The 15,495-nt window shown below is 45.2% G+C and overlaps 1 protein-coding gene across 1 annotated transcript in view; it reads right to left on the bottom strand.

Annotated features, from left to right (window-relative positions):
- PDCD11 (programmed cell death 11) overlaps positions 1–15,495 on the bottom strand; it is a 39,485-nt gene that overhangs the window by 11,204 nt on the left and 12,786 nt on the right. The window contains exons 9-22 of the mRNA XM_054581443.1: positions 15,086–15,292; positions 14,097–14,221; positions 13,858–13,918; positions 13,074–13,220; positions 11,501–11,752; positions 10,783–10,917; positions 10,038–10,232; positions 8,985–9,155; positions 8,398–8,617; positions 7,463–7,612; positions 6,912–7,027; positions 5,069–5,610; positions 4,379–4,441; positions 722–830 (exon numbers count right to left, since the gene is read on the bottom strand). Of these exons, the coding sequence (XP_054437418.1) occupies positions 722–830; positions 4,379–4,441; positions 5,069–5,610; positions 6,912–7,027; positions 7,463–7,612; positions 8,398–8,617; positions 8,985–9,155; positions 10,038–10,232; positions 10,783–10,917; positions 11,501–11,752; positions 13,074–13,220; positions 13,858–13,918; positions 14,097–14,221; positions 15,086–15,292 (2,493 nt within the window). The remainder of the gene's footprint in view (positions 1–721; positions 831–4,378; positions 4,442–5,068; positions 5,611–6,911; positions 7,028–7,462; positions 7,613–8,397; positions 8,618–8,984; positions 9,156–10,037; positions 10,233–10,782; positions 10,918–11,500; positions 11,753–13,073; positions 13,221–13,857; positions 13,919–14,096; positions 14,222–15,085; positions 15,293–15,495) is intronic.

Genomic DNA, 15,495 nt, shown 5'->3' with positions numbered 1-15,495 from the left:
AATATAGAAGGTACTCCAGGTACAGAAATAAAGGCACAAGGGGAAAAAGACAGAAGAGGTTTCTCAACATGACTGGTACACTAGATTCATCAGATCAGATTATGAAGAGCCTTAAATACCACTCTAAGGCATCTGGGCTTCATGAATATCTGCAGACACAGGTAAATAAAGGGATCAAGCACCAGTGACACACTCAGATGCTTATGGAAGAAGAATCTGGCAGCAATGAAGGAGTTATTCCTCAAGGTCAAGCCCAGGCTGACTTTCTCTCCAGCATATCCCAACCAGCACAGTTCCCACGGATCTCTTCCCTCTTCTGCTCGCCCGTTCCACCTGCCGTCAGAACGCACAATCTGGCACCGCTCTCATTCTGCATCACGTCTGAACTTTATGAAAAGCAAGTGTCTAAAATCCAGTACCGCATTTATTTTACATTTTGCTCCATGATGTATTTTTCTTTACACCTTGTACAATTAATCCATAAACATGCTGAATTTTGAGTTGCTTGTTAGCTATTCGTAAGCTCTAAATTAGGCCAGAAAGTTTAGCTCCTTGATTAGGCCAGAAAGTTTTCTAGGGGCAAGGCCTTATATCATCTCCCACAAACCGGCATGGTAGCAAACACAGAATCAAAGCCTAGTGCTAATGGCCCTTGTCTCCAGCTCCTCCTTTTCTTCTGAGAAAAGGATGGCATCACATTGCAAAGGTATGCACCGCTCACCTTCTTCAAGAAACAAGTCACCGTCTGACCAGCCTGGTACTGTTTAATCTTCTCCGAAGGGTTGACAGAGTGCGTGTTGAGAGCAGTGTGGCCATCCTTCGCCAGCTCACTGTTTGCAGAAAGGCAATTGAAAGAGTAAACCAAACTCTGGATAAGCTTCTGGCTTGAAACCACTTCCCCCTACTAAGTGGCCATGGGCAGATTTGTACAGGACCTCCCAACTCATACACACTCCAAAATTTCTCTCCTTAAAGGGGAAAGTTCACAAAATTTTCCATTTCACTCACCTAGGTATGAACAAGCTATAACGTGGGTAGCTTACAACACTCTTTATAATTTTAGGAAAATAAATTATTTCACTTCTTTCTCAATATTTTAGCTAGTGCTTTATAGTTAGCAGAACTGCTTTCACAAATAATCTCTCACTGAATGTGACAACACTCTCATGTGCAAATTAGGCAGGGGCGATATTATTAAACTCGTTTTATGCTAATGAACCAGGAAGTGACGTCAGGGCTCTGACTCAAAAACGTGGGGCTCTGTCCCCTATGCTACCTGGCCATTATCACTTTCTTGATTCTCTTTCTTCACAGAAAAGCAACAGGAGGATGTGGTCTGAAAGTTATTAGTTTACAAATTATTTCAAAGGTGTCACAGAACTCCCTCCCAAGCCCAGCTAATGCTTCTGCAATTAGGATGAAAAAAATGTATTCACTCAACAGCTGACGCCGAAATGCCTGCTATGGGCTGAAATATACCCCCACCCATCCAAATTCTTATGTTGAAATACTAACCCCCAGTACCTCAGAATGTGACTATACAGGGAGACAGGGAATTTAATGAGGTAATTAAGTTAAAATGAGGCCATTAGAATAGGCTTTAATTCTATATGTCTGGTGTCCTTAAAAGCTCACTAACAAAAAAAAACAAAAACAAATACAATCTAACAAGAGTATTTCAAATGAAGCTAAAGACAACTAAGTGCTATAGAGCCACCTTAGAAAAAACCAAGCCAGCTTTTGGGCCACTCTAATATATATTAAAATAAAGGAAATAGGAACTTGAAGATGTATCTGTGCACCCATATCCACAGCAGCACTATTTACAACAGCCAAATGTGGAAGCAACCTGTCTACCAATGGATGAATGGATAAAGAAAATGTGGTATATATATGAAATGGAACATGATCCAACTTCAAAAAGAAGAAAATCCTGCTATACGCTAACAACATGGATGAACCTCGAGAACATTATGCTAAGTGAAATTAGCCAGTCACAGAAGGGCTATGCATGACTCTAATTATATGAGGTATCTAATGTAATCAAATTCAGAGAGACATAAGTAGATTGATAGCTGGCAGAAGCTGATGGGGGAGGGAGAAACAGAAAGTCGATCACTAGAGACACAGTTTCAGTCATGCCAACGTGACAAAGTTTGAAAGAGCTGTGATACAATAATGTGCATATAGTTAACAATACTGTGACATAAACTTAAAAACTGTTGGTAAATTTATATTATGTATTTTTAACAACAAGAGAAAAAAGGAAGAGACCAAGACACAGATATATACAAAGGAAAAACCACATGAGGACAAAGGAAGACTGCCATCCACAATTCAAAGTGAGAGGCCTCAGATGAACTAACTCCACTACCACCTTATCTCAGACTTTGAGCCATCAGGATTGTGAGAAAATAGGTATCTGCTGTTTAAGCCAAAAAAATAAATAAATTAGAATACAATAAACTACAAAAAAGAAAACATATACACAAAAGACATGTTATCCTTTTTCTTTTCTCAAAATAATTTTAAACTGCCTGCCTACAGAATAACTGCAAAAAAAAAAAAAAGAAAGAAAAAGAAAGAAAAGGAAAGAAAAAAAGAAATACTGTTAGAAGGGTTGGCCTAAATGAATTAATGCTTAAGAGAAAACTCACTGACCAACAGGTTTTCCAGAGATACATTTTAAGGCTATTAAACTGCTCTGCTCTCTTAACTCTGCTCCTACAAAGAGTAACCGAGTGGGAAGCATCTTATCTTGAGTGACCTTCAGTAAGCCTGAACTCAGCTCTAGTACAGATGGCATTCTCTTTGTGCACAAGATCTGCATATATAAGTGGGGAATAAAAGTGTGACTGTATTTCCTCAATAAGTCAACACCATCAATTAAATAAATGCCTTTCCTCCTCACTTCAAAATATGTATTTTAAAACATAAGCAACAGAGAAATATGGCAATAATTCTACTATTACATTTATACTATGCTTCTCAGGGGCCTTGATTAAAATAAGTAACAATACAACAGAGGTGCAGGGGGAGGTGGCAGATGTGCCAGAGTTCATCTGTCCATCTTTCTGTTATTATAACTACCAACCCCCCGCCCCCCCGGCACCTACTCAATATATGCACTTATTTCCGGGCTTGCCCACACGGCTACAGCCAAGGAGCAGCACTCTGGTTCATACCACAGTCTCACAAGACTGGAAGGTGGACCACTAACTAATAGCAGCAGTGTTAGCTAATGACAGAGTCAAGAGCCACTCAGGTTCCCAGCGGGTTCTCCCTTGCAATATTCATTAATTTAAGGCACAACCCTTAGCTTGAATAAACTACTTGACCTCAATGCTTAGTTAAAACAAAACATGACTCAGAGGTGAAACTACTGCATTAGAAAATGACTAATATGATAAGATCTCCCCACACGCCCCTCCAAAAAAAAAAAAACTGGAGGGGGACAAAAATCAAAATCTACAAAACTAGAGAAACCAGAGATTAAACTAATAGGAATGTGTGCTCCACTAAATCTCATTGTTTTGGAACTGAAGGGCTTGCTCTGAGTGTTGTTAGCATTTGGAATTCAGTGTTGCAGGGCTATTTCCCTGTCTCAGACACAAGCCTTCTGAGAAATATTCCATTCTGATCCTTTCAGGACATGGACCAAACCTTACTTCCTGAAAGTTACTTAAGAGGCCCTTCCATAATAACCCTAGGCATGTTAAGTTACAGCTGGGATAGGTCCCAGGGCTGACTCTGAAAGCCATTCCCACAGTCACGTACTTAGCTTCATTCACTGATGGCCTCTCAGTTCTGAAAGGCTGGGTTGGTTGGTTCGTTGGTTTGTTTTTATGGAGGAAGCACAGAAGACAAGCCCAAAGATCAAAATGCTTAAGATCTTCTGAAAAAATGATCCCAGACACACTGGAACCACCACCACATGGAACTACTACTTACTTCTCTGCACAGAATCTCTCCTAGAACACCCTTCTGCGGAGTCGACTAGGGCATGACCTAAAATTCTAGTCCCCAAGCAGTTGTCTGCACTCAGAAGACAGGTATTCTTGGCTACCTGTTCTTTATTTAGGAAAATGGGTTGAGAGCAGAATTGTTTCTTTTTGTTACATGCCTACAAACAGAACTGCTATCAAGCCTTTAAATGATACTTAAGCCCTGATTACAGCTTTTACATTAATTTTCATATAATTCCCACTAACTAGCCCTCTGAGAGCCAAATATCCCCACTCAAGAAACACCGGTAAGTCCCCCTGGACAGAGAGGCAAAGTCAGCCCCAACACTGGCAGAATCAAGGCTGGAACTCGGGTCCCTGCCCCCAAAGCCCAGAGCTCCTTCCATGAGACCACGCTGCTGGAGCTCCCTCACCTTGGCCGGACACTCAGCTCCGGGATGGTTCGAATAAATCTGGGATGGCTGATTGGGAGAAACCTGGGGATACAAATAAGGTCAAACCATTTCTCCTTTTCTCTGTAACACCACACTCTGGAGGTCAGTTCCTCTCTACTCCCACCAGACTGAGCTTAAAAAACCAGCCGCCCGCTCCCACAGTGGCACGTCAGGCCTGCGCGTTCCCATTCTCTGCAGTACATGTTAAGGAGCAGGCTCATCTGATCTTTCAGGATTTTCCTATGAAACCCTGAAAATAATTTTCTTTAGAGACTATACATTCTAGCTCCTTCATTCTGAAAATTAGGAAACTGAGGTCTAGAGAAAATAAATGACTTATTGCAGATCCCAGTTAGTTAATGAAATTAATAATGCAAGTTACTGGCTAGACTTTGAAGTCTTTTTTTGCTTTTCTTATTACAGCATAGATTTCTGCTACAATAACATATTGTAACAAGATTTAAAGTAAATGAGTATAACGAAGGTATGCAGGACAGGGTTAATTATAATAACTGCTGATCTATAAGGGAGCCTGTGAGGCACGTTACATACTAGCTATTCTCTCAATCTTCACAACTTCTCTACAAAGTAATCACTACCATTACTCGCACTTTACAAAGTAGGCAACAATCTCCCCTCAAAGCCACACCCCCCGCAAAGCCTCCATACTTGAATGTCTTCACGTCTCGCCCGCCAATCACACGGGCGGTGACCGTCTTCCCAACTTTCAGCTTGGCAGTAGGAGATGAGCCCACTGGAACATCATCTAGAATGTGGGAGGCATGGATACAGCCAATGATGCCATTTTCCAGGGTCACGACCACATGGGTGGGCTTAATGGACTTGACAGTCCCTGTGACCATGTCCCCAATGGAGAGGGTATGCTTCTTTGTAGTCCCTACGACCACCGCCGGATCCCCTTCATCATCCTCGTCGACTGTCTCTGAATCCTTCCGGGTCTGTCTCATAGTCCTCTTAGCAGCTGGCCCCTCAACGGCCAGAAGAAGACCAGTCACTCCCGGTTCCGTGGTCCTGAGGGTTAGGGAGACACCCTGTCCCACCTGCAACTTCTCCGAGTCAAAGCGGAAGGTGTCATTGAGATGCGAGGTCAGGGAGAAAGCTACCAGGTGACCAGTCTCTACCAAGGAAGCAATGGCAAAGGACTCCTCCAAGTACTGCACAACCGCCTGGTGTTCACTGCCTTTCTTCAGCTGGAAAACAGAGGAAACCCACCATCCCCACTTCTTATAGGGCACAAATACTCGTTTCACCACCCACTGGGCTCCACACAGTGGGTGGGGCTGGAAAAGTCTGCAGGGTCCAGGGGAGCAAGGCTAGTTTGGATCGTAACAAACTAGCCTTCACTTCCTTGACCTAGCTTTCACCTCCTGTACGGTGAAGCGACTTGACTTAACTCAGGGTGCTACATCAGAATCGCCAGGGGTTAGCTTTTGTTCTATTTGAATTCAGAGTCCTAGGTCCTATCCTAGAACCAATGAAATCCACCAGGCAACTTCTAATGCTACTCCAGTTTTAAGACACTATGGCTCCCGATTCTTTTAGCTCTCCCCCCAGTTTAGTTACTTTTTTATTCAAAAAATAGTCACTACTAAGAGCTTACTATGTGCAAGGCATTTAGCCTGTCTTTCCCCTAAATCCAAGCTGTGCTCATGCTGATATGTACCAGCTTCACTTGGATGATAAAACAGAATAAGGACCTGCTAGAACATTTAGTGAAGGGTTAGCACTGTTTTCTATTTCTCTTTGTGTCTCGAAGTCTTAAAGCTACAAGCAAGTAGAGGTTAAGGATTATCTGTACGCAACTCTCCATACTACATCCTACTCAACTGGGTACTTAATAAGTACTTTAGACAATTACCAAATACATACGTCACCCCGAGAAAAATTCTGCTAAATTTGAGATGTCACTTGAACCCATAATTCTATCACACAAAAGTGTTCAGGAGAGGGTATCAATGAGCAGCCTGGAGGTCAGAACTACCCACAGACATGTGTTGTTTGGGTCATATGATTTTTTTTTTAGAAATGGTTTTCAACGTTTCCCACTCTTACTTCAAATAAAAATCCAAATTCTACGTGCTCTTAAAAATCAAGACTTAGCAACACCAGACCCAGATGTTCCCACCCAACCACCAGCAGATGGACTCGAATGGCCTGTGTCCCTCAGCAGGCAGGACATGCATTCTGCAGGCTGTCAAAGCCTTTCTGCCACCACTCCCTGGAACCCACCTGGCCCACTGCACTCATTTACATTACCTGCTTGGCCCTCAAGGCAGGTGACCATGAAATTTATCATCTGAACCAGAGTGAAAGTTGGTGCTTTTAATAACTACACCAGGATGAGAGGTATAAACTGGGAATGATGCAGATCAGGCATAAGGTCAACCTACGTCCAAGCATTTGTGTTAGAATTCCCAAGCAAAGTGTGTGCAGTTGAAGAAGTGCACAATGCCTCTAAAACCATGGAAATGCAAGCCATCAGCAAGCTTACCTTTTTAGCTTTTCTATTCACCAAATTGTGGCAAAGGGAAACATGCACTTCCAAACTCAACATGTCAACATGTAGGATCACAGCCTTCTTTTTCTGCCCAGATTCCACCTCCTGCCCTGCAGTGCAGAACCAAACACAACATGATCACCCCGTTGGAGCAGGGGGGAAGAGAGCATCTCTCCAAGAGCTCTGCAGACTCTTGGGCACAGAAAGAAAAGAAGAAACATGTCCTGAGTCTGTGTGGGCTTGGGAAACCAAGGGTCTGGTTCCCATAATTCAAGTTCAGGTGTGTCTTAATTTATGCAACATGATACATGAAAATCTAGATTTACCTACTTTTAACAATAAAAGGATTCATACCTAAACCTTCTTTAGAATGCTATCAGTTGTCCTGTTTTGCATTCAAGATGGGCACATAAGTCAGGCATACCAGAAGTTTCTACTGAATCAGCTCATCTACCCTATGTATTTGGAAATTCTGTATCCAGGAAGGAAGCAATGGGCAAAGGGTTTCCCCCACCAACCATGGTGGGCAAGACCAAAGCACTCACCTGCCCGATGGTATTTGCTGGCTCTCAGAACCAGGCCAGGCACTGGGCCCTCACTGAACACCACAGAGCCATCTTCCAACACCTCCTGCACCTCTAGGTCAAGGACCATGCCTGGGGTCATCTCAGCCAGCGTCTGGATCAACACAGAGTCTGCCAGAGACCCAAAGGAAACAGGAATTAGCAAGAAGAAACATCCTTAACTGTTCTTTTCCTTTGAAAATGTGATACCACGCAGAGGACAGTGGAGCACTGGAACCACTGTGAAGGTAAAATCACTTTCAGTAAAAATGTCCCATTCCCATGAAAACTTCTATCACAAAGAGAGACACCGATGGCTCTTGCTAATCCTACCTGGCCATAATTCATGAATACAGCCAACAAATACCAGAAACACATGTTTTCCTTTGGTTTCTGAATTTTCATTCTTCTGTTTGGAATCTACCCTCCTAAGCTTCTTATTCCCAAATCCCATTAAGGTTCCAACAATCCTACACAATGGTTCAAAGCTTAGGAGAATCAGAATAATAACCCCTCATAAAGTCTTCTAACTGTTCCATTTTACCATTCACTATATAAATGCCAAAAAAGGGAACAAAAAGTGAATAGGTGAATGGATTCACAACAAATTCAAACCTGAGGCCACAGAACTAAGGGAATTTTGACTTTGCACTCGGCAGGAACACAAGGGGACTTCAGGGGGCTGGTAATGATCTTTACCTGAAGCTGGGGGGTAGCTAAACAGGCATGTTCATTTTATAGACATTTACTGAGTGCACAAATGACTTGTGCACTTTATGCATCATACTCTCATTTTGAAAGGTTTATCAGGAATGTTTTTAGTTATCTAGAAAGCCCAACTACTCAGGGGAACAGACGGGCATAACTTACAATGCAGCTCCCCACCCGACCCTCATCCTGTGCCCTCCTGTTCCCACCTCGGTTGCTCATGAGACTGCGCACACCCTGCCGCTCCTCCAGGCACTGGCTCAGGAGGAGGAGGCTGGTGGTAGCCCGGTCCCCCAGACTGCAGTCCGACAGCCGCAGAGACAGCAGCATCCGCTGCTTCTCCTCATCCACGTTGGTCACCTTCGCAACCACTGTCTGCCCCTCGACAAAGTGGTCACTTGTGGAGGTCACAAATTTGTCACTCATGATCTAAAAAGAATGGGCAGAAAATGAAAACAGGAAAACAAGTCTCTATTAAGACAATCCACTCAACATGCCCAGAACGGGGTGGGAAAGGTGGGGAGATGGGACCCAGCAAGTGCCCCGAGCCCTCTCTGAGTCCAGCTCCACACCCCTTGCATAAAAACAGTGTGTGAAGTAGAAAAAGCGCCCCTTCCTCCAGGAGGACACAGCTAGGCAAGAGGGGCATGGACTGAATGTCAGCTCCATGCCCCCTCAGCCAGGAGCCTTTATACCACGCTGCTAAAAATCACTCAAGGGGTCGACATATCTTGCTCTTTCCCATCAACCCTCCAGTTCCATGACCCTGCACCCAGGTGCATGGAGCTGAACTTACAGCTTTGGGGGCCAGTCCGCTAAGACCCGAAGGGAACTGGACGAACACGCCGTAGTCCTTGATGCTCTTCACAAAACCAATAAGCAGCATTCCAGGCTGGATTTCTGAGAAGCTCTTGGGATCCTGGCCACCCTCCACTGTGGAGACCAAAGCCGGCTTCCTACAAAGGAGCTAGTGGCACTTCATCAAGGAATATTCCAGAATGGGCAGATGAAATGTCCATCTCTCCCATCTTTCTCCACCATACACCCTCTGCGACTCCTGTCGTTCTCTGAGTGTGCAGACTGGCAGCGGCAGCAGCCTCACTTGGAACTTGTAAGAAATTAAAATGCTTAAGCACCAACCCAGAGCTATGAACTGGAAACCCTGAGCTGGGACCCAGCAAGCCATCTGAGCAGGCCGCAGTCAGGTTGGAGAATCACTGTTTTATTCCTTTCCTTAACTCCAGGTTACCGGAGGGGATCAAAACAGGAATGGCTCTTCCCTGTGGCTTGGCAGCTAGCCTGGTCACCACACAACCTCCACCATCTTCACACCAACCAACCCTACTCCACCTCCTCTGTCTTCACTCTAAAGCGATTTTACATCCTGTGAGAAAAGGGGCAATGTTCTCCTCAGAACACCCACACCAAGATCTAAGGGACCATTCTGAGGCCCATATCCCTTTGGGGGAATGAGGAGGGAAAAGGAGAAAAGTTTAGCAACTACCTTATTAATTATTCCAACTCAAGCGGTGAGCACTGAGCACCCTGAGAAGGCCAGAGGTGCTATTGGAACTTTCCCGCTGGGCCTGGCAGGCCACACCGCCTCCCCAACACCCTGGACTCCACTCTGCCCAGACCACCAGCATCTGCTGGCAGGATCCCAATCCCACTCTTAACTTTCCACCAGGGAAAGAGAGGGAAACTACAGGCTTGCTCACTGGTTTGGTTTTATGGAGGCATTTCTGTAGTCAAATAGCCATCTTTTTCCATGGAGTTTCCAACAAAGAGCACAGCCCAACCCGGAGTTTCCCCCACTGTCCACGGCTCCCCAGACACTGCTAAAGGATACAACGTGCCCCTCACTCCGGCTCAGACACAGCACTCTGTGAAGGGTGTCACCGGCCTGGAGCCAGTGATACAACAGTGGGCCATTGGCGACGTGGTCCGACAGATGAGATGTGGGGAGAAAGGCAGGGATGTTGTGGGGCAGCACAGCCACCTCCAGCCCATCTTTGGTCTTCTCTAAAACCTTCACATCCACCAGCTATCCGGGGAAGAGAAAGAGGAAAAAAAAATTGCACTTGTCTTAGGCAGAGAGAACAACCTCATCCGGGTCAGGCAGAGATCAGGGGCATCCAAGTTCAGCACAAGGAGTCACGGAAAGGTCAAGATCAGAGCTTTCTACCACCCTCCACACCACAATCCCCAAAGACCCAGCAGGTGCACACACGCATACAACCAGGAACCACTAGTGCGTTCATGTCGTTCCTCTCCCAAGACCCTCCACGGGGTCCCAGAGGAAGGACAGTCTTATAGTCTGGCCCTAGGAACCAGAGAGGAGAGAGGGCAGCGGTACACTGCCGAAAAGCCGCACCATGGCACAGCTTTCCTTTCCCGGACAGGTTCCATTCTCTATGACATGCAGGAAAGAGCACATATGAGGTTCTCCTCCAGACCTCAACTCCCTCTGGCCCCAGCATCTTCACTAGCTACCTCGGCCTTTTCCCTCCATGGGTTCCAGTATCCGTATGGCAGTGGCACCCTGCTCTCGGCAACTGTGAACTAAAACAACTTGTCTGGAGAAGTCCGTGTACCTGCCCAATGTTAACGGCTTTTCTTTTCTTCTGACTGTGTCCCGCTTGCTCTTTCTTTGGATCACTCAACAGCTTGAAGGACAAGAGCATCCTCTCTTTGGATGGCTCACAGTTCAGCACCGCAACCTTCACCACCTGGTGGGAAAACACACCTGCTTAGCTACCTCCTCCCAGAGGCCTGCCAGGCCCTGGCGAGAGGTGTCCACCAGTGCTGCAGAGGCCTTGGGGGATCCACTCCAATCCTGGGTCAGATCAGAATGCAGTGAAAAGAAGTGCATGGAGAGCCTACACAGAAACCCCCTCTCCCCGAGTCAGCCTTTAGGTGAAAGTAACACACGAATAAATTTTTGGTACAACATCAAATTATAAAAAATTCTTTTTCTTAGACAGACCCAGATTCGCTAGTTTTATGGCACTGCCCCCTGGTGGTGGCAGTGGCCTCAAAACAACTTCTGATGCGAGGGACACCAGGATATTACAGGTAAAGCCTAATTTCTTCCAGATTGTGGGCCTGACATCCATGAGTTTGCCAGCTTCTGTTGAAACCTCTTGAGGGTTTCTCTCTGTTCTGTTCCCAATTCCTCTACGTAGTTGGCTCAGGCCCACTGCCCCGTGTGCTCCCTTCATCATCCCTTAAAAAACAGCTCTCCATACTACTCCTTCAGATCTGTGTTCATGAGGTCCCCAAGGGTCAGAGCCTGTCTGGAGAAAGGATTACCTGGCCAGTGTAAAAGACCCTCTCAGGGTCAGGGACATACTCAGCACTGAGCTCATGCTTAGGTACCAGTCCCTGCACATCATTGTAGAACTTCACAATGCAGCCATAGTCCTTGACCCTGAGGATGAAGCCATGTGTCTGCAGACCAGGTGTGGCATCGGCATAACAGGTAATGGCAGGAAGTTTGGACTCAATCAGGGTTTTCTTCAGGGTCATCATCAGCTTTTTGGCTTCAGGGTCACAAAGCAAAACCTAGGGAAAAGGATACTGGCTGTCATCAAGCTACCCGTTACCAAGAGAGCCACTGAGCTGGTCTCTGCAGCCCCTAAACCCGAAGGCCACGGTCAGTGCCCAAGGACCCGCCATCTCTTTCCCCCGAGAATACTCTCAGCGGCAGACCCTCTCGGCTTCCTGCTGGATGACAATCTAGCGAGTAACCATCCCTACTCCAAGTGCCGTTCCTCCCATAAGCTCCCTCCTGGGTCTGCGACAGCACTCTTCATCCTGCTGCACCTTAAGAATCCGGTGTCAGTCACTTCTACCTGCCTTAGCTCCTTCCTTGTCCACTAGTATCTCATGGGACAGAACGAATGACTGAAGGAATTTACCATCTGTGTATCAGCTGTAAGCTAAGACTGGGAGGTCCAACCATCTCCCATCCCTCAGAAAGTCACCTCCTTGAGGGCAGAGAAATTCCTCTACTTCTGAGCCTCCTGACCCCACAACCATAAAATATTGGGCCAATGGGCAATCAACCTCTCTGTTGACTGAAATGAAATAAAATGAAAATCAGAAAACAGAGTAATAAAATAAAAACAACGAAAAGTACTGTGTACTATCATCTTTAATCTCACATCTTTGTGAAGCCCTTCCTGAGATTCAAGCTTTTGTAATAAACCACGCATTTTTTGGCAGCATTGTTTGGGCTATTTCTGTGCCTGATATATACTGCTTGTGAGGATCCTCCTCAACCTTCGAAATCCTACCCATCCTTTCTAGTTCACGTCCCACCTCTGCCAGAAATCAAGGATACATTACTGTTAAACAGAGCTAAATGTGAAAACTGGTTCTGCCATTTATTAGCTGTATGACTTTGGGCAAGATACTCGGCTGTCCTAAGCTTAAATTTTCCCACCTACAAAATAAGGATAACATACTTACTTTACAGGGCTGTTTTAAGAATTAAATGAAATAATGAATTCCATGTGTCTAGCACAACCGGCTCAAAATGCACATTATATGGTAGTGGCTATTGCTATCACCAACGATTCTTGCTGCCCCAGCCCACCCTGACCTCCCCCTTCTGAGATGTGATCAGAGTATATATTCTGCACCAAACTGTGGGGCAAGAGGTCACACACTGGTCTGTTCTCTTCATGTATAGATATTTTAACTCTCAATCATACTACACAGTTCTCAAGGACAGAAAGCCGGTTTCCTCTTCCCAATGCTAGGCACAACACTGAAGACATTAGCTGGTCATTTTGTGGAACAGAGCAGAAACTTCATCTAAAAAGCATTATTCTCTTCCCATCTGGCCAAATCCCTAAGAGAGACCCTTCAGGAGGCTCACCCGGCATGTGACTTCATCCCCAATGTGGTACTTCTTCTCTGGATTCTTCATCATGATGTCAGCCAGGTGCACAGGAGGTACCAGGCCCCTGATTTGCTCACCCACCTTCACCAACATCCCGTATGGCTTTATGGTCAGCACTGTGCCCTAGGGAGTCCCAAGAAAAGATGCCATGATGCCTTAAGAATGGCCTTTCCTCCACCTCTTACAACAAAGCATGTCACACCTTTCTTTAGAAGCCCAAGTTCCTGGGCTATAACTGTGCCTGTTATTCCAAATCTCCCAGGGGCAAAGCACAGAGCCCACACTGTTCTGGATGCAGGCGGGTTTATTTATGGGAACGTCTGCAACTCTTTGTGTGCGCATGTTCTTTCTGCTTTACACATGCATTCTCTAAAGGAGGGGATGATGTCTCCCAAAAAATAAAGAGGAGTGGCTCAATTGGGTCTAAAGGGTTGAAAAGGCGAGGCAGCTGGAACTGGCTTCTTACTAATATCCCAGGTAGGTTAATTATCATAGAACTAACTTTTGATTTGGTCTAATAAATGCCGTCAAATTCCAGGGTTTATGACTACTGCCTCTGTAGTTGGGTGGTACTGGTAAGACCTTATCTTGAAATCAATTACAAGTTACCCAAGGGAAGAAAAAAAAATTCCAGTTAGCAGACAGAGTGGCAAGGAATGTGACTTTAAATATGTTCGAGTAACGACAAACGATCTGACAGTTAACCTGTGAAATAAAAATACCTGAAGCTGGGGGAGTATCTAGATGTGTGAGGTCTTACCTTTACCAATGCCCCAGGTTTGATGTCATGATATCTAAAGTACTGAGCTTCAATAATAGACCTAGAACAAAAAGGAAATACAAGGTTGACTAAACTAGGGCAGATGTACCTAAAATTCAGGGCTACTAAAATCATGTTGGCAAGATAGGAAACCTTCAGCAAGCAAGGCCAGGAGACAATGTGAATGTATATCTGCACAGGAGCACATTGCCACATTCGCCGCGTGCTGTTACACTTACGTCCTCAAAGAGAGCAAAGCCAGTTCATCCATTTGGCTGTAGTTGATGATTCTACACTTGTGAGTGTTTCCTGGCTTGAAGGCATCAGGATTGAAGGCATTCTTAGAATCAGAGAGATGGCTGAGCTACAAAGTACCAAATGATTAAGGATAAGCCAGAGACAATAGATCTGAGGAAATCAGACATTAAAACACACCAAGATGATGCCCTGGCTGGTGTGGCTCTGTGGATTGAGTGCCAGTCTGCAAACCAAAGAGTCACTGGTTTGATTCCCAGTCAGGGCACATGCCTGGGTTTTGGACCAGACTCCCCAGTAGGGGGTGCATGAGAGGCAACCACATATTGATGTTTCTCTCCCTTTCTCCTGCCCTGCCCCTCTCTCTAAAAACAAATGAATAAATTTTTTAAAAAATATCAATATGACAATACATTTATCACCTACCATAAAAACAGTACTCTAATAACCTAATAACCTGTTAAAATAATTACTCTAACTAAAAACTTCTCTTTATCATTGTAGAATCTCTATGTCAGAGAACAGTCTAGATCATGGGTCAGTAAATTAAAGCTCACAGCTGGTACCAATTTTTCTAAATTAAAGTTGTATTGGAACACAGTCATGCCCATTCATTTATATTGTTTCTCTGGGTACTTTCAACTTATAACAACAGAGTTGACTAGTTAGGACAGAGACCATATGGCCCACAAGCCTAAAATATTTACTATATGGACCTTTAAGAAAAACTTGGCCAAGCCCTGTCATAGACTCTAATTCATTCTTATACCTACAATCCACTAGGTATCAAATACATCAAACTGACTCTAAGGCATTCTAATATAACTAACAGACACTGTTTTGTCCCTATGAACAGCCTGACACACTTGGGGACATTAAAAAGTAGGAAACTAATAAAGGAATGAAAGAAGGAAAAAAAGACCCATGTGTCCCAAAACAGTCCTTCTAGTGATGAAACAAATAGACTCCATACCCGAGCATAGGCCAGAGACCCATCCTTCAGCCTGAACGTGGCCCCAGCCTTGCTGAAAAAGCCCTGGACAGGAACGTCATCCAGGACAGCTCCCATGTGCTGACAAGACAGCCGGGTGAGTGGGCGCCCAGGCTGCAGGAAGGCGGGGCGCAGGCTGAGCCGCACAGCCCTGGTCCGAGGATGGACAGAGAGGACGCAGGCCCTTACCTAGATAAGGGAAAGGACATAATGAACAGGAGGAGGCACACAGGGGCTAAGGTCCCTGGGGGCAGACTTTCAGAGGTCAAGACTCCATGTGCTGATCAGGTCATGGATGTCAGTATTAAAACTGACCTGCGCATCAAGCAGCATGCAGAAAATTCAGACAGTGTCTCAGAGGAACCATGTGCGACTACATCAAGGCCACGAGG

The sequence above is a fragment of the Pteronotus mesoamericanus genome, unplaced genomic scaffold (genome assembly GCF_021234165.1).
Source record: "Pteronotus mesoamericanus isolate MK-2021 breed Mesoamerican mustached bat unplaced genomic scaffold, CSHL_Meso_final contig_657, whole genome shotgun sequence".
Lineage (NCBI taxonomy): Eukaryota > Metazoa > Chordata > Mammalia > Chiroptera > Mormoopidae > Pteronotus > Pteronotus mesoamericanus.
This window is presented reverse-complemented; position numbering and strand designations above follow the sequence as displayed.